Source organism: Bos javanicus, chromosome 5 (genome assembly GCF_032452875.1).
Source record: "Bos javanicus breed banteng chromosome 5, ARS-OSU_banteng_1.0, whole genome shotgun sequence".
Lineage (NCBI taxonomy): Eukaryota > Metazoa > Chordata > Mammalia > Artiodactyla > Bovidae > Bos > Bos javanicus.
In genome coordinates, this window is record NC_083872.1 from 30,792,543 (window position 1) to 30,817,800 (window position 25,258).

A 25,258-nucleotide genomic window follows, 5' to 3' on the forward strand; every position below is an offset into this window, starting at 1 on the left:
GCTCCTGAGTGCTCAGTTCAGTGGTTCTTCAGCTGCCTCCAGAAACTAAGCAGAGCTGTTGACTCCAGTTAATTCATTTAATTGTCCAGATAGAATAAATAAGTAGGCTAGGCAATGAGCGTAGAAAAATAACAAGGCAGACACATGCTTGGCCTTGTAGTACAACAATACAATTTAATATCTATGCATATTTTCTACATGGCAGGTCTCATGTTAATCATTTCACTTGTGTTATCTCATTTAATCCATACCCAACCCTTTTTTGGCAAGAATACTAAGGCTCAGGGGAATAAGTGATTTGCCCAACATCATACAGCTAATAAGAGGTTAAACTAATTTAACCTCAAAGTCTGCTGGGGTTACCCCCATGCTCTACCACTGTTTCGGGCTCCCTAGAGGACAGATTGTTATCAGCCTGAATCTCCCACTCTCTCTCAGGTGACAGCCTGACCTATGAGATCAAGAACAGGAAGAGTGAGGAGGAAGAGGAAGCCCTGGATGAATGGATCGAGGTGATGGAAAAGGTGTTACCCCTCTCCCTCATAGCCACCAAAGGAGGCATCGAGTCTCTCATTTCCCTTTGCTCTACTCTCATTGAAGGACAAAGGAAAGGGGCACAAAGTAGGTACCGGGAACAGCATGATTAGAAAAATAACTCTACTCCAGGGAAATATGGAGGATCAGGAGTGTGTTGAATTGAGTTGAACTGGATCAAATAGGTCCAGACCCCTCTGGGCCCTACAGGTGCTGTGGAGCTGACAGACCCTGACAGGTAAGCTCTGAGCCCAGCAGAGTCCTCTCCCGACAGTATCTCCCCTGGCCTCATATAATGCCCCAGCTCCTTATTACCAAAGCCCTAAGAGGGCTGGATGGGAATGTGGCCAAGCAGGATCTGGAGAATCAGTATAATCCTTGGATCCATGGGAGCTTATTGTCTTTGTTCTCTCTACCTCTCCTAGTGTCCAAACATACCTTCTGGCAGGACTGGCAGGAACAGAGCCCACAAAAAGCGATATCCTGCCCTCAGCCCCTGAGCCCAGAGCAGATGCTGCAGGACAAGCACACTACCTGCGTAAAGGTCTCCGAGGTGAAGTCCATGTTACAGGAGCTCCTGGACTCCACCATGTTCAACCAAGGGGAGGTTAGGGCCATCAGGTACATGTCTGCTGTGGTGGAGAACCTCAATAAGGCCTTGATCCTCCAGCACAAGGAGAACAGGAGCCTGGAGGCCAAATACAGGCACCTGAAAATAGAGATGACCAAAGAACTCAGCAACCAGAAGCTGTACTTCCAGAAGTCCCTCCAGGTCCTCGAGAGTAAGAGAGATGCCCTGCTAAAGCAGATAGACATTTTAGGGGGAAAGTACCATGACCTGCTCCTGATAAAGCATGCCCTAGAGTTCCAGCTGAAGAAAATTCAGTCTGCTGGAGGTCAAGCAGAAGACTTAGTCAGGGTCTTGGTTGAGTTCCCAGACCCTGACAAGAAAGAAGCCCTCCCAAAGAAAGACACAGTCATGGAGGAAACCCAACAGGAGCCCAAGAAGGAGGAGCAGTTTTCACCATGTTCCCCAAGCCCCATGGCCATGGCCTGGGACAGTGGTGCTATGCCTTCACCAGATCAGCCTCTTTCCACCATGACCGTGGATTCAAGGATTGCAGATGTGTACAGGAGCAAGGACGCTGAAAGTCTTCAGCCTGTGTTGCCATCCTCCATGGATCACATGTTTCCTAAGAAATGGGAAAGACTGTCAGCAGAAAGCCCAGGTGACAGAGCCAAAGACCAGGACTTCTTCCAGGAAGTGGCCTGGGAGAAGGAAGGACTCCAAATTAAGTCCCATTTTCAGAAGCAGCTGTCCCTAGAGAGGTCAAGGAAGTTGGCCTTGGAGAGCAAGGCAGAGGCCAGGGAAGAGGAGCTAAGCTGGGAGAGGCGGAGGCAGCAGTGGCAGCAGGAGGAGGAGATGTGGCTGCAGCGGCAGGAGAGGTGGGCCCTGCTAGAGCAGGAGCACGAGGAGAAGCTGCGGCAGTGGGAGGCAGAGGAGGCAGCAAGGGAGCAGCGGCTGAGACTGGACCAGGAGCCCAGGGGCCCGTGGAGGGAGCTGGAGCAGCCGGGAGAGGACGCAGAGAGGATGATCTTCATGCCCATCATTCGCTGGAAGGACTCGGAGGATGCGTCTTTGGCACCTCCCCCAAGCCGGGCCCAATCTGCTTGCCAAGGCAGGAGGCCATGCGTGCCCAGATCCCCTAAGGCCCAGCAGCCCATCCCAAGAAACCAGAGGTCCATGAGTTCAGCCGAGTTTACCCAGAAACCACAGGCCCACCGGCTTCCCATGAAGCCCAAGAAATCGGCCTCCTTTCCTGTCACGGGTACATCCCCACGAAGGGTGACCCAGCCCCCTGTGCATATAGCCCCGGTAACTCGGAAGGAGAAGGTATACCATATAGACGTGGAGGCCCAGAGGAGGAATCTGCGGCTCCTGACTGAGGAGGACACACTGGGGCTGCCCCACTACCTGCATGGTAAGGCGCTGGAGCTCACCACCACCACCATGGAGCTGAATGCGCTCAAGCTGTGGTGCCTCTGCCACAAGTACATCTGCTACAGACACTTCCAGAGCCTCCGGTAAGTCTTCCCTGGCAACCATTGGCACCACCCACACCCATGGGCAGAGCCAGAACCCAATGAGAAAGAAGGAGCGTGGGGCATGGGGTGGGGAGAATCACCCAGGCCTGGACATGATGCCCCTGAGAGAGGGACTTGCACAGGACACCCAGCCTCAGAGCCTTGGGCAACCCTGAGGTGTGGGAGGTGGAGTACTTAACACTGCTGTCCCTCTGGGAGTCTTCCTGCTGTCTTCCTGTCGTCCTACTGCCCTGCCCATAACCCGCCTGCCATGCTCCCGCATTGGCCTTACTTCCTATTTCCAGCCCAGCCCAAGGCTCCTTACCGGACACCACCTCACCTCTGCTCCCTGTTTTCCCCAGTTCTCACACACACAGAGTCATGCCGATTAACCCACTCCAGTACTCCTGCTTGGAAAATCCCATGGACGGAGGAGCCTGTTAGGCTGCAATCCATGGGGTCGCTAAGAGTCGGACACGACTGAGCGACTTCACTTTCACTTTTCACTTTCATGCATTGGAGAAGGAAATGGCAGCCCACTCCAGCGTTCTTGCCTAGAGAATCCCAGGAATGGGGGAGCCTGGTGGGCTGCCGTCTATGGGGTCACACAGTTGGACACGACTGAAGTGACTTAGCATAGCATAGCATAGGGGCTAGGAGGAGGCCCCTTCACCCACTAAATCACTTCCCTCTCTTTCCAGCCAAGACGTGATCAACCATATACAAGTCGTGCGAGAAGCTGGGGCTTCCTACAAGGCCCAGAACCTCTTCCTCTTCCTGGAAAACGTGGACCACCTGCAGAAACTCCAGCTCCAGGTGTGGACAGACAAGCAGAAGGACCTGGAGGAGAAGCGCCGAGAGTGCCTGAGCAGCATGGCAACTATGTTCCCCAAGGTGGGCCTCGCACCTGGCGACCTTCTCAGGGGTCAGCACGGCCAGCAGGAACAGGGCCAGGATGGAGCCATGGGGCTGTGGGGGTGTGCCTGGGGGCAGGAGAGCAGATGGGAAATCAGAGAGCAGATTAAAGCCTCTGAACCAGGAAGAGGGGAAGGCAGGCGGCAGCCTGAGTAGAAGGAAGGCAAGTTTTCCAATCTCCATACATGGGGGGAGAGCAAGAGAGGGAAGAAAGGGAAAGTCGCTCACTTGTGTGTGACTCTTTGCGACCCCATGGATTGTATTGGACTATACAGTCCATGGAATTCTCCAGGCCGGAATACTGGAGTGGGTTGCCTTTCCCTTCTCCAGGGGATCTGAGGGACCCTCAAAAAGAGCTGGAGGGGACTTCCCTGGTGGTCCAGCGGTTAAGACTCCGTGCTTGCAATGCAGGGGGCACAGGTTCAATCCCTGGCAGAGAAGCTAAAGTCCCACATGCCACAAGGTGCGGCCAAAAATAAATAAATAAATTTTAAAAAGAAAAGAGTTAGAGAAGGAAGCCCCTTCTGCAGGGGAGGTAGCCAGAGCCTGCAGTCCAGCTCTGTGCTCAGATCCTCCTCCCGTGGGTCTCCTTGTCCAGCTCCTGTCGGATCTGGTTGCTCTCTTGGTTGCTCTCCAGGCTTGGTCTCCAGGTCTTCTTCACCCTCATGCTGGGGACTCCCTTTACTGCTCTCTGGGGACAGCTCCCCTGCTTCCAGTCCTGGGTCTCCCTTGTTTTAGTGGAGTACCTCCTCCAGGCACTTCTTGACAAAGGGTTCCTGGCAGGTAGAATCACTGAGACCCTGGTTGTCTGAAAATGTCTTCACTTAATATCTACCCTTAACTGAGTTTGACAGCTTGCCTGAATAGAGAAGTCTAGGTTAGAATTCATTTTCTCTCACAATTTTGAAGGCACTGATCATTGCCTTCCAGGTTTTGGCTTTGCTGTTGAGAGTCCAAAGTCATTCTGAGTCTTACTGTATTGGGTTTCACCTAGTTTTATTCTCTAAGGGCTGCCTGCAGTTTCCTGTACTCTTTCCCTTGCTGCCAAGGTCAGAAAAGCATTGAGTGCTGATGTGGCCCACAGGAGGCTAGCTGATGGCTAGCAGTGACTCTGAATCTGCTAAGATGGGCCAGGAGGTAACCCCCCTGAGTCCTGAGCAGCAGTGGTCAGAGTCTGGGGGAAGCAGTGTCCTGAGGGATTCAGCATTGGAAGTTGAGTCAAGGCAGTTGGAAGAGCCTTGCCATGGAGCCATCTCCCAACTCAGTTTCCTGTCTCCTTATACTAGTCTTGATCACCTCCTGTAGGTGTCTTGACGTGCTAAATTGGTTTTGAGATTGAGAAGGAAAGGGACCATATATATATAATTCTTTAGGTGGCTGTGAGGGTTCCCCCAGCTCCTTGCCCAGGGCCAGGGCAGAGGCTGAATGACTAGATACAGAGAGCATTCCAGACACAACCTGACCCGTGTCATGAACCCTATGAGTCTTCACAGTTCCAGCTGCTCTAGCTTCTTTAGTTTTTTCCTTGCTGTTTTGCCCATTGTCTGGATTCTCCACAACAAAGGAGAAAACAGGAACTAAACCAGCAAATTGCAATTCAAGGCATTTCTAGGAAATGTGATACGTTGAAGTCCCAGGGGGTCTCTAACTGGAGGGATTCCTGGGGCCTCCCCCTTTGTGCTAAACCCCAAGTCAGGCAGCAGTTGTGTTGGGCTGTGCTCAGCCACTCAGTCATGTCCAGCTCTTTGTGACTCCATGGACTGTAGCCCAGCAGGATCCTCTGACCTTGGAATTTTCCAAGCAAGAATACTGGAGTGGGTAAACATCCCTCCTCCAGGGGATCTTTCTGACCCAGGGGTTCGAACCTGTGTCTCTTGCATCTCCTGGATTGGCAGGCGGATTCTTTTAAAAGAGGATAAATTCCTGTCTCTCTGATGATGCCTCTCTGCTGGTTTCTCTTAGCTCCAGGAGTGGAACGTTAACCTGCACACCCCTGTGGTCATCTCCCCAAAGTCAAGGAAAAGCAAGCCTCCTCCATTCCTACTGCGGCACATCCACTCCAGCAGCCCCTTCTGCAAGCGATCCCAGGAGCTCTTTAAGACTAAGCACCAGCCACGTGTGCCCCAGCAGATGGCCCGGTAGGTGCACGGAAGCCGGGGGCAGCTGGCTGGGTGAGTGGGGAATCAGGGAGCAGGGGTGAGCAGACTGGGGAGGGGACCAGAAGCTCAGTGAAGGTACAGACAAGCAAAGCTCACCCATGAGTTGCAAGGAGCCCAGCTTCTCAGCCACCCTGCCCAGTTCTGGCCATTGGCCTAGATGAGGGTGTGTGTATGTGTGTGGTGTGTGGGCTTCAAGGGCCAGCCTGACCAAGTATGTTTCAAACTATGCAACTGAGAGACTCCTGGGACCCACAGCTGAGAACTCACAACCATTTCTACCCCGAGCATTGGTCCGTCCATAAAAATAAACTTGAGCCTTCCCACCCCGTGACCGCTGGGCTCAAAGAGAGACATTGTGAGCCACACCTCAACCATCCTAGTGTGGCCGGCTCAGGGCTTCAGCCCCGGGGCATGTCTTGGAGGAACAGGGGCTATCTCGGCAGCCTTTTCCAGTAGTTCCTCAACCAGAAGAGACTCCAGCAGGTGAGACTGAGAGTTGGGAAGGGAAGAGATGTGACACGAAGGATGGTGACAACTATCTGAAGGGGAAGAAAACCCTGGAGAGCTTGTTGCTCCCCATTCTCTCCCTTTCTGCAAGTCTAACTTTGTCTCTTTTTGTACTTTCCGCCTTCACACCCCAGCCAGCAGGGGAACCAGATGGAGGCCATGTGGAAAATTGATGTGGCTGCCTCCAGTTACCCCATAGAAAAGAAGACCCCCACAAGCCTGTCCTGGGACCAGCTAGGAGGTTTCCCAGACATTCCCCGCCTGTTGGCACTGGATGTGCAGTCCTCCTTCCACAAAAGCTTGATGTCCCTCAAGGCCCGGTAAGGTTCAAGGCCAGATGGTCAATCTGGATTCAGGGATACCTGCCCATTAAGGGCAGGGGCCAGAGTAAACACTCCCTGTGTCCAACCGCCCAACAGATATCTTTCCAAACATTAATGATGACTCACTGTAACACACTGAATCTGCCCACAATGCAGGAGACCCAGGTTCTATCCCTGGTTTGGGAAGATTCCCTTGGAAAAGAGGAATTCTCCAGTATTCTTGCCTGGAGAATTCCATGGACAGAGGAGCCTGGTGGACTACAGTCCATAGAGCTGCAAAGAGTCGGACACGACTGAGTGACTAACACTTTCACTTACCGTACCACATCAGACAGACAGATGCTTACCTGCCTCATCAGGCATGAGCTTGGGTCCCCACACCAACACCATTCTAGTTCTCTCAAAGACTCCACATGGCATCTCAGAAGACCAGGATGGAAGTCTTTTCTTTCCACTTATTTCCTGGGACTTGCATTTAAATTACTCAAGAGTGTGTCTTGCCCTAGGCCTGGGGGTTGTTCTCAAGGTTGAGCCAGGTGCAGGTATGGAGAGATGAGAGAGACCAAAAATCTCAGGATAAACCTGGGCCCATCTTTGGCACTGTTATTTCCTTACCGCCTTCAAGAACTGGCCCCGGGAAGAGCAGCTGAGGGGAGGGAAGTGGGACTCAGTGGGGCCCACAAAAGACTTTTCTGGTTAGGAAGGTTCAACTCTGCCTCTCTTGGCTTGAAGACTCAAGGTTCTTCAGGGAACCCTTCTACATTACTAATGCCAGCTGTCTCTTGTGGCCCTGGCCATGCGCCATCTAAAGATCTCTGACCGGATAGGAATTCCCTGGTAGTCCAATGGTTAGGACTTGGCACTTCCTTTGCCGGGGCCCCAGTTTAATCCCTGGTCAGGGAACTAAGGGGCTTCCCACGTGGCCCTAGTGGTAAAAAACTTGCCTGCCAATGCTGGAGATACAGGAGACCCAGGTTCGATCCCTGGATCAGGAAGATCCCCTGGAGGCAGGCATGGCAACCCACTCCAGTATTCTTGCCTGAAGAATCCCATGGACAGAGGAGCCTGGCGGGCTGTAGTCCATGGGGTTGCAAAGAGTCAGATGTGACTGAAGCAGCTTAGCACACACACACAGGGAACTAAGATCCTGCAACAAAAGAATGAATGAATGAATGAGTTAGACAGGGAGCGGGCACTGATGCCTGCCAGTCTAGACCTAACTGGAACCAAGCCTGCAAGATGCTGGTGCTGCCATTGTCCTCTCGACAGGGACTGAGGGAAGACAGGGTGGCCCAGCAGCATCAAAGAAGGCTGGTGCTCGGCTGTGATCCTACTCTGAAGTGGTCCTGAGAGTCCCAGCTGGACATCAGCATAGCCCACCTAGTACATACATACCTGGCTTCAGTTCCTAAAGCGATTCCAAGTGTGTGGGTGCGTTGCTGTTATTGTTAGTTGATTTGGATACAACAGAATTGAGCAAACAGAATTGAGAATAACCGAAACAACAGTGTGGCAGAATTCAGTAACCCAGCAATCGACTGGGGCTGCACCCTGCTGAGACTGGGCTAAACTTGCCCTCAACTCCTGCACCCCCATAGTGGTGTCTCTCCTCTCTGAGCTCCTTCTCTGCATCTGTTTCAACCTGAGGCACGAACCCCTTTGTTCTTCAGACACACATAAATGCATGCACGTAAATATCAAGTAAACACACGCCACTTGGCCGCACGCGCTTCATGATGTTAGTAACTTTCTGAAAATTTAGGAGGGTGACAAAGACAGGGATTCACAGTGAACAGCACCACAGAGCAGCCTCCTTTCTTCCCCTCTTTCTGTATATAACATGCAGAATGCAAAAACTCCTTCTTTGTCTCACGCAGAGCTCTTCCACCCACACCCAGCCCTTCACTGGGATCTCAGCTTCAGATTTAAGCACTTATCAAAATATTGCTCCCACCAAAGACTTTCTCTTTTCCAGGGGAATTTAGGTGAATACAATTTTCTTCTCCCTTTTCTAGCTCCACATGCGTGTATTCAGTTTATCACAGTACCAGGTGTAGAAGTCAAGCCCTGCTGCTTCTGTCTTCTTTACCCACATGCCAGGTGGGCACCACCTACCTGGATATCAAGTCGATCCCCGACATTTCAGGGCAGTGCTGCCTGCCTTGTCCTGGGATCTCAGTTCTATGGCCTGAGAATCTCCTGCTCCTGAATGCAAGTTCTTTGCCGCTTTCCAGGCTCCTGCTGCCCCTGGGCTGGTGGTTGTGCTGCGGTCTTTGTGAATTCTCTGGGTGTATGCACCTCTGGAGACATGCTGCTTCCACTCCCAAAAGTGCATCCTGTCTTTGGCTGCCTGCCCCAGGCCTACCTCAAATCTGCATGTCCACCTGTTGCATGGGTCCAGGCCACTCACCCCTTTGTGACCCTGCCCACCTCATCAGCTCCCCTGGCTGTGCTCTCCAGTTCACAGTAGTGGCTAGTCTCCTAACTGGAACCCATCTCGGGCCAACTGTGCCGTTCTCCCTGTTTGCTTGGCGCTGGCAACCTGCCTCATCAAAGGCTAACTGGGATGTCTTCTCAGCTTGTGGGGAAGGGCTCTTCATCTTTCCCCTGGGCTTTGGGACTGAGTCTCTCAAAGGCCAGCAGACCCCCTCCTCCAGAAGGTTTCTCTGCTTTGTTTTACACATGTCTCTCCTGGGCGCTCTGTCTGACAGGTAAGATAGCTACATGCCCGCACACTCTAGGCACGGTGTGTAGTCCGAGAAGAATCTTAACCTCGACTCAGACTGCCCTGCCCTCCCTTGCTCAGAGCCTGTTTCTGCACAAAGTACATAGTGGTTCACATGTGTGTGCCGAGATGCAGCGAGCAGGGACTCATGCAGACTTCCAGTGCGGTGCTGACAGAGGAGAGGGCTTATAACTTGGTTTCTGGGAAGGAACCAAGATAGGGGTGGAGAGGAAGAAGCATGGATGGGTAAGAAGGACAGGAAACAGTGAGGGGAGGGAGAGGGAGAATTCTGTGATGTGAAAGAAGAGGAAGATTCGCAAGAAAAGCAGCAGAGCCCCTGGAATGTGGCAGAAATGTCGTATTAAGCAGTTCCACATCTGGGTCAGCCCTGGACTGGTCTCCCAGAGTCAACCAGGGAAACAGCTGGGTAGGCTGGGTGGGCGCTCACATCTCAGGGGCCATGTCTCAGCTGCTCCCCAACCCATAACTGTATTAACCCTTTCAGTGCCTCAGTGACGCAAAGAAAGGAAGAAGAGGAACCCCCAGAGGAGTCAGCTGAACTTCTTCATAAAAAGTCAAACGAGTCCTTCCCTGGAACCCTAAGGAGCCAGAAGGATCGAGACAATCCCAGCCCCATTCCATGCCTGAGCCAGTGATTCTCAAACTTGTTCCAAAGCAGATTCCCAGCTACTGTTTTTAAACAAACTCTCTGGGTCCTGCTAAGTAATCCTAGAACTTTGAGAAACACTACTTTCCTCTTTCAGTCAGCAAACTGTACATTGTTAATAAAATAGAGATATGTTTATTTTTAAAATTTTCTGTCTCATTGCTAAAACCCACACCTCCCCAACTCATTTTTGGAACCAGGTCCATGACTTGGACACCAGTTACAGAGGATCCCCCAAATGTTGAGCTTGCCCTCCGGGAGTCGACCCGCCAAGACAGCCATGATTAGTGTCTGGCACACGTCAGGGCTCAGTAAGTCTTCATTCAGTCAGAGACATGGACAAATATGTAACTGATAATGAGCATCAACACTTAGAACAAAAGAAGATGGTACAAGTCAGAGCCAGGGGTGACCAGGTTGCGGGGGAGAGGGCAAAGACGAGTGTCCTTCTGAGGAGTGAGGACACAGATGGAACAAATGGAGACACGAGTTTCCAAATCTACATGGTGTGGGCTGAGGAGGCCATGTCTGTCTATTGTCTCAATTCAGGTAAGACATGGCTTTGGTTGGTTCACACAGCTTACAAGCAGCGTCCCACCCTCACTCTCCCTTGCACTCAGCCGCCTGCCAGTCTCCCAGCGGCCTCTGCCCGCCCCTTCCGCCTTGTCTCACCCAGCCAGGCCAGGCCTAGGGAGCAGGCACAACCAAATGTTAGCTAGGAAGTCACCCTGTCCTCAGAGGACCCACAGTCCAGTTCTGTTTCTTAGGAATGGCAGCCATGCTTGCTCCCGGCTTAAGGTTGAAACTTTGGAAGGAAGAGAAGAATATGGGATGCACACAGATGGGCGCTTGACCTGATCTCTGGGCCAGAGCAGGATTTGATTTCTGAGCCACAGCTCTGTGTATCCCAAGGAAGCCTGCTGGAGGGAGGATGGTGAGAGGCACTCCTGATGCAGGTCACACACACTGGACTGCTGGGGCAAGAATGGGCCATTTCTAGCCTTTTGGGTCTATTCTTTCCAGGAGGCCTCACCCATGGTAGCCCTCATGCTAAATATACTTCTTTATAAATAATTTGAAAAGATTTTTATAACTTTGCTTTGGAAATTGACTGACTATGAGTAAGTTGTGGTTTTTTTTTAATGTGCAGTGGGCTGTGACTTCTCAGCAATCATCGCCCATAGAGATGAAATCTAACAAGTTTTGTAAATATGAGAACATTTTGAATATTAAATTTGACAGAATAATGAAACTGACAATATTATGTTTTTTGTTGTTGTTCAGTTACTCAGTCGTGTCCGACTCTTTGTAACCCCATGGACTGAAGCACACCAGGCTTCCCTGTCCTTCACCATCTCCCGGAGCTTGCTCAAACTCATGTCCAGAGTCAGTGATGCCATCTCATCCTCTGTCACCCCCTTCTCCTGCCTTCAATCTTTCCCAGCATCAGGGTCTTTTCCAGTGAGTCAGTTCTTCACATCAAGTGGCCAAAGTATTGGAGTTTCAGCCTCAGAATCAGTCCTTCTAATGAATATTCAGGATTGATTTCCTTTAGGATTGACTGGCTTGATCTCCTTGCAGTCCAAGGGATTCTCAAGAGTCTTCTCCAACACCACAGTTCAAAAGCATCAGTTCTTTGGCGTTCAGCCTTCCTTATGCTACAACTCTCACATCCATATATGACTACTGGAAAAACCATACCTTTGACTAGATGGACCTTTATTGGCAAAGTAACGTCTCTGCTTTTTAATACGCTGTCTAGGTTTGTCACAGCTTTTCTTCCAAGGAGCAGACATCTTTTAATTTCACGGCTGCAGTCACCATCTGCAGTGATTTTGGAGCCCAAGAAAATAAAGTCCATCACTGTTTCCATTGTTTCCACATCTATTTACCATGAAGTGATGGGACTGGATGCCATGATTTTCGTTTTTTGAATCTTGAGTTTTAAGCCAGCTTTCTCACTCTCTTTCATTTTCATCAAGAGGCTCTTTAGTTCCTCTTTGCTTTCTGCCATAAGGGTGGTGTCATATGAATATCTGAGGTTATTGATATTTCTCCCTGCAATCTTGATTCCAGCTTGTGCTTCATCCAGCCCAGCATTTTGCATGATGTACTCTGCATATAAGTTAAATAAGCAGGGTGACAGTATACAGCCTTGACATACTCCTTTCCCAGTTTGGAACCAGTCCATTGTTCCATGTCCGGTTCTAACTGTTGCTTCTTGACCTGCATACAGATTTCTCAGGAGGCAGGTCAGGTGGTCTGGTATTCCCAACTCTTTAAGAATTTTCCTCAGTTTGTTGTGACTCATACAGTCAAAGGTTTTAGCGTAGTCAATACAGCAGAAGTAGATGTTTTTCCAGAACTCTCTGGCTTTTTCGACGATCCAATGGATGCTGGCAATTTGATCTCTGGTTCCTCTGCCTTTTCTAAATCCAGCTTGAACATCTGGAAGTTCTCAGTTCACATACTGTTGAAGCCTGGCCTGGAGAATTTTGAACATTATATAAACATTTAATTACATGTTTTTTTATATTTTTGTGCCAATGACTTTACTCCCTCGACATGTGGGATCTTAGTTCCCAACCAGGGATTGAACCTGTGCTCCTTGCCCTGGAAGCACAGAGTCCTAACCACTGGACCACCAGGGAAGCCCCACCAATGGCATTTTTAAAGGTTTCACATGTTTCCATAGGCTTTTGGCACTGTGCTTAAGGTGCCTGGCAGCCAAACCCGCTCTGGTGATGGAGGACTTTGGCTTTTTGGATGTCTTCTCTCAAGCTCTCCAGCAAGCAAGCCGAGTATCTCATAGAGGCTGTGAAGCCAAGAGGATTTCAACCAAGGAGATATATAGATATAGTGTATGATGTTTTTCTGGTATGAAGTTCTTTAATATTATACAAGAGCCTCATTTTTTTTTTCAGAGCAAAGTTGATGTATTCGATCAAATAAGATATTGCCTTCACCCTCAAAAAAACAAAAACAGGGAAGCCAAAATATGAGAAGTAATACTGCTTGGCATATTTCTTGAAGCCAGATTTGGGAGTTGGCCAAAGCTCTGCTTGCACGGCCCATAGTCTCAGGGGTCTCCAGGATGAGGGGTCAACACTAAGGTGGAAGGTGACATGAGAGAAGGGTCTACTTTAGCCCTAACTGTGGCCTTCAAGGAGGTGTTGATGGAGTGAAAAGGACAAAAACCATTTGTAAACAATCAAGACAGAGCCAGGGAGGGGAAAGCCAGGTGGGATCTGGTGTGTCCCATGTGATGGGGAGGCTAACTTAGAAAAAAATCAGATAAAGGATGAGTATGATTCTATTGTTGGAGGAGTCGTCTTCTCCAAAAAAAATGTGAGCATGGCTAGGACTGGTCTAGTGGAAAAGGTGGACAACATGCATGAACAGATGGTGAATCTGAGCAGAGATAGGAAAGTGTTTAAAAAAATGGAAATGCTAAAAGTGAAAACTGTAATATCAGAGATGAAGAATTCCTTTGGCCAGTTAATCAAGCTGGACAAAAGCAGAGGAAAAAAAATCTGTGAGCTTGAAGCCAGGTCGGGAGAAATTTAAACAAACTGTAACTCTAAGCTAAGGAACAACTGAGCAAACCCAAAGCTAATCACCAAGATATGTAGGACAATGACAAGTGCTCTGACAGACATGATTGAAGTCCCAGAAAAAGGGAGACAGAACGGGGCAGAAGAAATATTTGAAGAGAGAACCACTGAGAATTTCCCAAATTAATGAAAGAAAACCAACCACAGATCCAAGATTGTCAGAGAACCCCAAACAGGATAAAGAAAAACACACCTAAGTACAGCTTAGTCTAATTGTTGAAACCAAAGATAAGAGAACATTTTGAAGGCAGCCAGAAACAAAAACATTATATAGAAAAGTAAGAAAGAAGTCTTCTCATCAGAGACTGTGCCAGTCAGATGGTTCCTGAGGTCCAGCCGTATCCCTTATAAGTCCACAAGATAACCCAGTGTATTCCAGGACGTTCCCTGTCTAGGGGCTGATATTAGCTTAGGTGGGTTTCGGTTACCTGCAGAAACAGTAATGGGCTGGAACTAGCAGTGTCTCAGCTGAGCAGCGTCCTCCAGGGCATGGGCCCCACTTCTCCATAGCGCCCAGTGCCCTCCTCTATACACACCTGGCCCTGAGCTGGCTGGTGATCCTTAAAGACTCCTTATTGGCTGTGAGTTGGGAGGAGGCAGAGAAGGAGAGAAGATCGATACACTAGTCAACTGATCCGAATGCCCCTCAAAGAAGGCCCTGGGATGTGACTACTGCATCAAGTTCTTTCCACAAAGGTGACCCAACCTGGAACAACCAAAGCCAAAGGCCCGCTGGTATACCTGTCAGGGCTCTGCTGAGGGCATGGTCATTGCTATTGGCAGTAATGTCTGTGGGGTCAGGAGCAGCTGCCAGTATTTCAGGGTTGCCATGGGGGTCAAGAAGATTCAGGTTTCTTCTCCCATGCCCCTCATTCTAAGAGTCCCTGTGTAGACCTCTGTCGTCTCACTTTCCAGAAGTTCCTTTACTACAGGAGCCACAAGGAGGCAGCAGAGTGCCTGTTTAAGGGCCTCGGCTGTCCTGATAGGGAGAGGATGGAACTGCTGAAGGACGGATGCAGCCAAACCTGGGTGGAGTTCATCTGAGAAGGTGCTTGGCTGAGTGCAGAGAGTAAATACGATCAATATAGGGAGAGAGACAAGGGATTCCAGACCCATCCTTTGGACATCTGGATCCATTCCTGGTGGCTTCAGCCTAGGGCACTTGATTCACTCACCCCCAGCAGGGTCCCCAACTTTGCAGTTCAGAGATCTGTCCTTATAAATGATACTTCAGTTCAGTTCAGTTCAGTCACTCAGTCATGTCTGACTCTTTGCGACCCCATGAATCGCAGCATGCCAGGCCTCCCTGTCCATCACCATCTCCCGGAGTTCACTCAAACTCATGTCCATCAAGTCGGTGATGCCATCCAACCATCTCAACTGTCGTCCCCTTTTCCTCCTGCCCCCAATCCCTCCCAGCATCAGAGTCTTTTCCAATGAGTCAACTCTTCGCATGAGGTGGCCAAAGTACTGGAGTTTCAGCTTTAGCCATCATTCCTTCCAAAGAAATCCCAGGGCTGATCTCCTTCAGAATGGACTGGTTGGAACTCCTTGCAGTCCATGGGACTCTCAAGAGTCTTCTCCAACACCACAGTTCAAAAGCATCAATTCTTCGGCGCTCAGCTTTCTTCACAGTCCAACTCTCACATCCATACATGACCACTGGAAAAACCATAGCCTCTACTAGATGGACCTTTGTTGGCAAAGTAACATCTCTGCTTTTGAATATGCTATCTAGGTTGGTCATAACTTTTCTTCCAAGGAGTAAGCGTCTTTTAATTTCATGGCTGCAATCGCCATCTGCAGTGACTTCAGGTAACTATTTTTTAGGAACTCTGCAAGGAGGCCCTTCCTGAAGACTTCCTCAAATATGTATCACATCCTCATTCATTCAACAAATATCTACTGGGTACCTAATAGGAGGCACTGTTGAAAGCATTGGGATATAGTGCTGAAGAAAAGAGTTTGTTTTTTTAAAGTGATTTCCCAGAACTTTTATTGGGCAAAAATAGACAAAAAATTAGTAAAATACACAGTATGTCAGATGGTAAAAGATACTATGCTGCTGCTGCTGCTAAGTCGCTTCAATCGTGTCCAACTCTGTGCAACCCCATAGAGGGCAGCCTACCAGGCTCCTCCGTCCCTGGGATTCTCCAGGCAAGAACACTGGAGTGGGCTGCCATTTCCTTCTCCATTGAGATGGTGAAGAAACACAAATTTCAGCAGAGGAGTAGGAGTCAAAGTGTCACTCGACCTCCAGGGCATTCCTGAGATTACCATTTAAAATGGGGCGTGTCAGGCCTCACTGAGTTGACATTTGCGTGAAGACTTGGAGATGAAGAAGCAAGCTGTGAGGAAAGGCGCACAGGCAAAGGGAACAGCCTGAAGTGGGAGCATGCCTGGCATACTAGAGGAATGGCCGGGTCTCCCGTGTGACTGGTGCCAGGTGAGTGAGGGGAGGAGAGTAGCGTGGAAAGTGCTGGAGAATGACTGGAGGACAGGTCACTTAAGGCCTTGTAGGCCACTGTAAGGACGCTTTGTTTTTCACCCTGAAAGAATAGGAGCCATTTTAACTCTGAATAAAATGGGAACCACTGCAGAATTCCAAGCAGAGATGACATAATTGGATCCACCCTTCCAGAACCTCACCGTGGCCACAGGGATGGGAACAGACTGCAGGTGTGGAGGGGGAAACTGACGATTCCCTTTCTATTCAGGAAAGTTTAGTAAAGGAACTCAAATGCTACTCCCCTACCAAGATGCCTCTTCTGATCCTCTGTAAGGTGCCCCCTTCTCCTGGAGGTCCTCTCCATCTTTGCTGATGCATCTCTTCCAGCACTGGTCAGTTTTGTCTTTGTTCCAGAACGTTTTTTGTGTTTTTTTTTTCTTGTAGTATTTATTTATTTGGCTTAGTTGTGGCATGCATGATCTTTAGTTGCAGCATGTGGGATCTAGTTCCCTGGCTAGGAACCGAACCTGGGGCCCCCTACATTGGGAAGGCAGAGTCTTAGCCACCCTTCCTTAATTGAGCTGCCTTGCTCTTGCCACTGAGGCCTCTTCCAGGCTGCATTTCTGCCTGAGAGCCACATCTCTTTGTGTTAATTCGGTCTGTTAACCATACTACATGACATAGCTTGTCAATGACCTACTAAAGCAGCCTGTCAGAGCTGGCAGGAAGCACATGCCAAACATTGTTTGCCAAAGCTATTGCCTCTGGAGGCTACTGAGAGCAAATTAAATGAGTAATTATTGAGTCCCTAAACATTTATTGAGCACCCACTGTGATGTTATGCTCTGTACCAGGCTGTAAGGGTATAAAAGTCAATTAAACAAACTTCTAAGGAGCTTACTGCAAAAATAGGATACAGGCTATATGCAAAGCACCAGAGTAATAAAAATATGTAGAAATAGGTCCTTGTCCTCCTAAGGACTTACCATCCACTCATCACTCATTTAGCGATTACTTAATGCACTGTGCTAAGGCTGGATGTGTAATGATGACACTGAGACACAATCTCTTTTCACACTCCACTGTGGAGACAGAGTAGTAAATGGTGGGGATCTAGCTATGTAAACACAGGGTCACACAGAGTCGGACACGACTGAAGCGACTTAGCAGCAGCAGCAGCTCCGTAACAAACACACAGTACAGATGCAAAGTCAAAAGGAGAACAAAAGAAAAGGATGTTCACTGCAGAGTCTGGAAAGGCCCTCAGGGCTATGTGGGATTTCAACAGAAAGCTGAAGGATGTATAGAACTAACACAGGTGGCAGGGGTGGAGGACTCCAGGGGAATACAAGGGATTAGAGTATTATGAACATAGAGCATGTTTACGGACCAGAAAGTGGTCGACATGGCTGTAGTTCATCAGTAACAAGCCAGATATTACATGAGCAAAGCTGGGCTGAGATTGGGTTTGGATGAGCTTGAAGGCCAAGCTGATGATTTTCCTCAGCAGGCAGTGGAGAGCCATGGATGATTTTCAAGGAAAGGAATGATGTTACTAGATCTGTGCTGTAGAGAGGCAGGTGTGGCAACATGGAGAAGTTGGAGAATGGATGCAAGGAGACCAGTTAGAGGACTAGTAATGAAGTAAAGGCCCAGCTTTGATTGCACTTACTTATTTGTGCCCGTATTTGTTCACAGACATCTCAATATGTGCAAAATCTTACACTGAAGGTAGGGGTGGAGCAGACAGGGAGAAAAATAAAAATAAGACCTAGTTTATGTCCTTAAGGATATTTTAATCAAGTGAGAGACGTGGACCACTGAAATGCTACCAAAATCTTCCCTTGTTTCTGTCATGTGACACTTGGCTTCCCTCCTGTTCCCCACACCCCTGGCTCTTGTGGGAGTTCATGATCTTCTGCCTGTAGGCCAGGGGTTGCTCCAGTGCCCAGACTCCTCTCCTCATGCCTCAGGACATCCCAGGATGACTTTATCCTCCCTTATGGCTTCAAACATCAGCTCTATGTTGATGATTCCCAGATGATTCTCCTCTGAGTCCTAGAGCTGTATGCCCAAACACCCAACCGAGGATCTCAATTGGTTGCCCACTGGCACCTCCAACTCAATTCATCTGAATACGTGCTAAGTCACTTCAGTCGTGTCCAGCTCTTTGCGACCCCATGGACTGTACCTAGCCTGCCAGGCTCTGTGTCCGTGGGATTCTCCAGGCAAGAATACTAGAGTGGGTTGCCGTGCCTCCTCCAGGGGATCTTCCTGACTCAGGGATTGAACCTGAGTCGCTTACATCTCCTGCTATAGCAGGCGAGTTCTTGACAGCTAGTGCCCCGTGGAAACCCATATGCAAGTATATTGGGTCAGAAATTATATTCATTTGTAATTTTGGCAAGTACTGACAATTTACAGTTCTACTAGTAACACATTAGAGGGCCTCTTTCTCCATAACCATGCCAAGGGCATATTGTCAAACATTTGAATTTTTGCCTATCTATAGGTGAAAAATGATATTGAAATGTAGTTTCAATTTTCTTGTGTGTGAAGTTGAGTATCTTTTCATATGTCTAAGAGCCATTTATCTTTCCTTTTATGTTAACCATCTTATTTTGTTCTTGTATTTTTGTTCTTTCTCATATTGATTTGAAAGGATTTTGTATATATTAAGCAAATTAGTCCTTTTGTCTATGATATGAGCTGCAAACATTTCCCTCAGTTTGCCATTTGTCTCAGTTTATGGTGTTTTTTGCTCTGCACAAATTATAGATTTTTATGTTGACAGAATTGTCTTTTTTTATGCTTTGGAATTTTGTGCTATTCTATTTTCTCTGCTGTGACATATAAATTTATAATTTTACTATTTTACATTTATTTAAACACAATTGATTCATATAGATTTATTTTAGTGTGAGGAATAGAGATACTTTTTTTTTTCAGGTGGCTACACAATTGTCTCAATACCACTTACCACATAATCCATCTTTCCCCTACTGATAGGCAATGCCACCTTTATTACATGCTAACATTTTAAATGTCTCGCGCCTATTTCTGGACTCTTTGTTCTCTTGACCAAATTGCCTATGCTTGTGCTAGTGTCCTCTGGATTTTACTCTTTTAGCTCCTATTGGTTTAATATCCAATAAAGCTATTCCTCTTTGATTAACTTTCTTTTTCAGAATGCTGTTATTTTTTATGCAAAAATTTCCATATGAATGTTATATTCAGATTATGTAGTCTGATGGTATTTTTATTAGATTGTGTTAAATTTATAGATTAATTTATGGAGAGCTGACGTCTTTATGATAGTGAGTCTTTCTACCCAAAAATAGAATATGCCTTTCCATTTATTCTTCTCTCTTTTTTGTGTTCTTTGATAGTGATTTCAGTTTGGGGCACCTAGATCTACACACTGTTAAGATTACTCTAGGTTACATTACTTTTTCCTTGCTATTGTAAATGATATTTTATTCCCATATACTTTCTGATTGGCTATTGTTCGTTGACTTTTTGTGTATAATTTGTACCCACTTTGCTAAAATGTCTTATTTGTATTAGTCATTCAGTTGATATCTTCTGATTTTCCAGTTAGGCTATTAAATCATAAATTAATAATGGTAACTTCACCTCTTCCCTAGTTTTTATATCTCATTCCTTTCTCTTCTGAAATTAGGTAGGCTAATGGCACCCCACTCCAGTACTCTTGCCTGGAAAATCCCATGGACGGAGGAGCCTGGTAGGCTGCAGTCCATGGGGTCACTAAGAGTCGGATATGACTGAGCGTCTTCACTTTCACTTTTCACTTTCATGCATTGGAGAAGGAAATGGCAACCCACTCCAGTGTTCTTGCCTGGAGAATCCCAGGGACAGGGGAGCCTCGTGGGCTGCCGTCTATGGGGTCGCACAGAGTCGGACACGACTGAAGCAACTTAGCAGCAGCAGCAGCAGTGTTTCCAAGGCAGTGTTAAATAAAAATAGCCATAGGGGCTATCCTCATGGAATACCTAACTTTAATGGGAATAATTTAGGTGTCCTCATTAAGTGTGATTCTAGTTTTCAGATCGAGATGGAACAAGTCAGATGTTTCATAAAGTTTGCCTGTGATTCTCTACCTTGGGGATTGAAATTTCATTTAAATTCAGCCTGTGTATGAGACTTTTCCTTTGCAGATGGTTTCTCCTCCCTTAGAGAAAGAAAAAAAAAAGTATACAGATATCAAGTAGAGTGTATGTTGACTTAAAATGCATTATGATGGGCTTCCCTGGTGGCTCAGTGATAAAGAATTTGTCTGACAATGCAGGAAACACGGGTTCAGGTTCGATCCCTAATCTGGGAAGATCCTACATGCCACAGAGCAACTAAGACCATGCCACAACTATTGAGCCTGTGCTCTAGAGCCCAGGAACCAAACTACTGGGGCCTCGGCCACAATGACTGAAGCCCATGCTCCACAACAAGAAAAGCTACCACAATGAGAAGCCTGCACACGCAACTAGAGAGTAGCCCCTATTTGCTGCAACTAGAGAAAAACCAGTGTAGCAACAAAGACCCAGTGCAACCAAAAGTAAATAAATAAAAATTAATTTTTAAAAAATGCATTGTGAGTCCAAAGTCATCTTTGTACTGGTCAAAGCTGTATTAAACCTGACTTCCTAAGAAGGTATACTTGAGCCAAGAGCAGTGCAATCCTGTGTCCTCTGAGTGCCCAGAAAGTAGCAGTCTCGGGTGAAAGGAAAACCGGTCCTGCTCTAATGGAGGGGAATGTTATCAGACACTGGGTCCAAGACTGACCACCTGGCAGGAGACACTAGGACCCAAGCTCTAAGATCAGTACCAACAGCTAACATTTTATAAGCATTTGCTATATATGACCTACTTGTTTATGCAGAGTGATTTATTCCTCAGAACCATCCTATGAAGTGGATACTATTATTTCCCAATATGATGAAACTGAGGCAAAGAAATATAACTTCTCAAGGTCACAAGATAGTAGGTGAGATAACTAAGGTTTAAAACCAGGCAGAGCCTGGGAATTCCCTGGTGGTCTAATGGTTAAGGCTCTGAGTTTCCACTGTGGGGGCGGTGGGGGGCACAGGTTAGATCTCTGGTCAGGGAACTAAGATCCCATATGCCAAACGGCCAAAAAAATAAAATGAAATAAAATTGGACAGAGCCTCTATTCTGCTTTTTAAAAAACATTTTTAAGACTCATTTATTTTTTGGCTGTGGTAGGTCTTTGTTGCTGCGCACAGGCTTTCTCCAGTTGCAGCGAGCAGGGGCTATTCGCACTGAGCCCTGCGCAGGCTTCTCATTGCAGTGACTTCTCATGTTGTGAGCACAGGCTCTAGAGCACAGAGGCTTCAACAGTTGCAGCCTGCAGGCTCTGGAGTGCAGGCTCAGCAGTTGTGGTGCACGGGCTTAGTTGCCCTGCAGCATGTGGGATCTTCCCAGACCAGGGATCGAACCCGCATTGTGAGATGGATGCTTAACCAGTGGACCACGAGGGAAGCCCAGAACCTTAACCACCATGTCCTAATCCCTCAGATGAAGGAACCTGGGGCCCTGAGCAAAGATTCAGGAGAAACCATGATCGTTGCCCCCATGGCCGGGCCACATCTGTCCTGGGGAGGATGCTGTACTGTGAACGATTACTCTGGAGCCAGGGACAGCTAACTGGAGGTTAGATGACTGGTGCTACTAATAACTTTTCTTTTTATGCACATTCTTCTTTTTGTTCCTTTGCTGGCTCCTTCTCTTATTATTCAGTAGCTCAGTTGTGTTCAACTCTTTGACCCAATGAACTACAGCATGGCAGGCTTCCCTGTCCTTCACTATCTCGTGGAGTTTGCTCAAATTCACATCCATTCAGTGGGTGATACTATCAAACCATCTCAACTTCTGCCGCCCTCTTCTCCTTTTGTCTTCAATCTTTCCCAGAATCAGGGTTTATTCCAGTGAGTTGGCTCTTTGCATCAAGTGGCCAAAGTATTGGAGCTTCAGCCTCAGTATCAGTCCTTCCAATGAATATTCAGGGTTGATTTCCTTTAGAATTGACTGGTTTGATCTCCTTGTTGTCCATGGGACTCTCAAGAGTCTTCTTCAACACCACAATTTGAAAGCATCAATTCTTCGGTGCTCAGCCTTTTTCATGGTCCAACTCTCACATGCATACATTACTACTGGAAGAACCATAGCTTTGTCTATATAGACCCTTGCTAGCAAAGTGATGTCTCTGCTTTTTAATACACTGTCTAGGTTTGTCATAGCTTTCCTTCCAAGGGGCAAGCAAAATCTGTCACTGCTTCCACCTTTTCCCCTTCTAGTTGCCATAAAGTGATGGGACCAGATGCCAGGATCTTATTAGTTTTTTGAATATTGAGTTTCAAGCCAGCTTTTTCACTCTTCTCTTTGACCCTCATCAAAGGGCTCTTTATTTACTCTTCACTTTCTGCCATTAGAGTGGTATCATCTGCATATCTGAGGCCCCTTCATGGATCACAGCCTTGTCATAGAGAAAGGGCTTGTATAACTCAATGAAGCTATGAGATATGCTGCGCAGGACTACCTAAGACAGACAAGTCATAGTGAAGAGTTCTGACAAAACGTGGTCCACTGGAGAAGGAAATGGCAACCCACGCCAGTATTCTTGCCAGAAGAACCAGAACAGTATGAAGAAGCAAAAAGATATGACACTGGAAGATGAGCACCCCCTCCCGCCCAGGTCGGAAGATGTCCAATATGCTACTGGGGAAGAGCAGAAGGCAATTACTAGCAGCTCCAGGAAGAATGAAGCAGATGGGCCAAAGCAGAAACGATGCTCAGTTGCCTTTGTGTCTGGTGGTGAACGGAAAGTCTGAAGCTGTAAAGAACACTGTTGCATAGGAACCTGGAATGTTAGTTCCATGAATCAAGTAAATTGGACATGGTCAAGCAGGAGATGGCAAGATTGAACATGGACATCTTAGTAATTGTGAACTAAAATGGATGGGAATGGGTTCCTCCTGTACCTTACCTTAAATGTTGGAATCCCCAACACTTAAGCTTATGGCTAGACCATAAAGTTTATTCCAAGGATGATGGAGAATTTTGAGCAGAGGCTTGACTACATGGATTTCCATTTTGAAGGGAATACTCTAGCTGCTATAAAGAAACTGGAGGAGAGGTGGTAAAGATGAAAGCTGGGAGACTAGTTAGGGAACTCTTGCAATAGTCCAAGTGGGAGACGATGAATCCAGGGGATTTGGGTCAGGAAACAGTGGAGAAGCTGGTGAGATATGACCAGCTGGATATATTCTAAAGACAGGGTGGGAGGGGTTGTCTAGTATCCATCCAGTTACTCAGGCCAAAAATCTAGATCTTATCCTTGATTTTTCCTTTTCCCTCATATCCCAAATCCAACCCATCAGCAAGCCCCTGTGGTTCTACCTCCAAAATACACATCAAAGTTACTATGTCTGTCCATTTTCACTGCCCCCACAACCCAGCTAAACCACCTGAGTTTACCTCTTATTTGGATCGATACAGTAGCCTCTTCTCTATTCTCTCTGCTTCCTCTTACTTCCCTACAATCCATTCTCCACAAGCAGGCAAATGGATCATTTATAAAACTAAATCATATTATAGAATGGATGCTTTTGCATCTTTTAAGGACTTTCTAATGCAATAAAAATAAAGGCCAAGGGGACTCCTTACTGGTCCAGTGGTTAAGACTCCATGTTGCCACTGCAGGGGGCACAGGTTTGATCCCTGGTCAGGGAACTAAGATCCTCCATGCCGTGTGATGCAACCAAAGTAAATAAATACAGTTTATATATATATATATATATATATATTTTTTTTTTTAAGAAAAAAGGCCAAAATTCATACCATGAACCACAAGGCCTAAAATGACCTGCCCTGATGACCTCTCTGTTCTCATCTCCTCCTCTCTTTTTCTTGATCATCTTGCTCCAGCCACACCAATCTCCATCCTGTTCCTCAGTCTCTCCAAATTCTTTTCTGCTTTGGAGCTATGCTGTCCCCGCTGACTAGGCCATCTTACCCCAGCTCTTTGCCCAACTGACCCCTTATCAAATGTCAAATCTCAATTCAACCCTCATCTCCTTAGAGACCTCTGTGATGACTCTCACCTAGTATAGCTACTATGCTGTATTTAATATAGTCCATCACATCTTGTATCAGAAAATACAATCTTTCAGGGGAAATACAGTAGGTTAATGCTCATTAAGCAAGATCACAAATGAACAGGGGACTCTTGTCCCCTGAGAGTGTATGAAGGCTATCATACCCTCAGGGCCGGAAGGCCCAGCCTCCCATCTAACACTTGAATCACGTGGCAATATTCATGTGAGGAGTACTTGACACCTACACTGAGGAGTCCCACCTAGCTGCTAGACAGCTTTGGAATTGTACTTTTCTTATTCTGAGCTGCAGTATGTTTCTTTAGAGCTATTACACTTCTGTGTCCCTCCAAGGGAGCATGAAACAAATAGAAACTCTCCTTTAGAGGACAGTCTTTTTGGTTTCTCAAGGCACCTCTCACACCCTCAAACGCCCAACTTTTCCTGTAGGCTTGTCCTCCCATCTTCAGGGCTTCTCCTCTGAAGGTGCTTCCGCGGGTCGTCTTACCTCCCAGGGCCAACAGCTCCCTCCAGCAATCCAGGCGTGATGGGGCCGACTGGATGGGCACTCCTTCTCCCAGAGCCTCTACTCTCTCTCTCTCTCTCTCTCTTTGGCCTCTGCTTTCTAGAGCCGCGGTCCACAACTCTCCATCCTTTCGTTAGACATCAACCTCCCGGCCCCTTCTATACGCCACATCTCTCCGGCTGGAGGGAGCTCCTCAACATCGTCTCCCCATATTGTGCCTAGCACAGGCCTGCCACAGAGTAGTTTCTCTAAAACCGCTGGTGGAATCAAACAATCTATAAGTGCTCCTGGGAAACTATCAGAATCCTAGATCTCTAGCAAGGCGGCAAAATTCGGAAGCCGAAATCTAGTAGCTGTGCGGCCCCACCCTCCGGCCCACCCTCTCCCAAGATTGCCTCACCTAGCTGCTCAGGCTATCCCGCTCCAACTCTCGCCTTTCCCTTTAATCACTTCCTCCAACTTGGGGCCTATAATACCTGATGTCTCCCAATAAGGTGTTTCAATTAGGAAAGACTTTAACTTCTGCTGATACACAAAACGGTAATGTCGTCGGTACCATGGCCACGCCCCTTTACTTAACGTAGTCGGGGCGAACCGGAAGGGATTGCTCAACCCTTAGTTCGTA

General features: G+C 47.6%; 1 protein-coding gene and 1 long non-coding RNA gene across 5 annotated transcripts in view; one reads left to right on the forward strand and one right to left on the reverse strand.

The window, feature by feature from the left end:
• Window positions 1-10,062, forward strand: part of FAM186B (family with sequence similarity 186 member B) — a 26,115-nt gene extending 16,053 nt beyond the window's left edge. For 3 of the 4 annotated variants that reach the window (XM_061416206.1, XM_061416204.1, XM_061416203.1), the window contains 6 exons: window positions 439-621; window positions 960-2,619; window positions 3,321-3,513; window positions 5,497-5,672; window positions 6,335-6,520; window positions 9,754-10,062. In XM_061416206.1, the coding sequence (XP_061272190.1) occupies window positions 516-621; window positions 960-2,619; window positions 3,321-3,513; window positions 5,497-5,672; window positions 6,335-6,520; window positions 9,754-9,904 (2,472 nt within the window). In that variant the 5' untranslated portion in view covers window positions 439-515 and the 3' untranslated portion in view covers window positions 9,905-10,062. Of the gene's footprint in view, window positions 1-438; window positions 622-959; window positions 2,620-3,320; window positions 3,514-5,496; window positions 5,673-6,334; window positions 6,521-7,792; window positions 7,882-9,753 lie in introns of those variants that run through there. The other variant, XM_061416205.1, reaches the window with a different exon arrangement.
• LOC133247429 (uncharacterized) lies at window positions 149-25,153 on the reverse strand. The gene is made up of 2 exons (XR_009736381.1): window positions 24,616-25,153; window positions 149-12,400 (listed from the first exon to the last, which is right to left on the reverse strand). It is a non-coding gene; the product is annotated as an uncharacterized LOC133247429 (long non-coding RNA).
• Between the last annotated feature and the right edge of the window lie 105 nt (window positions 25,154-25,258).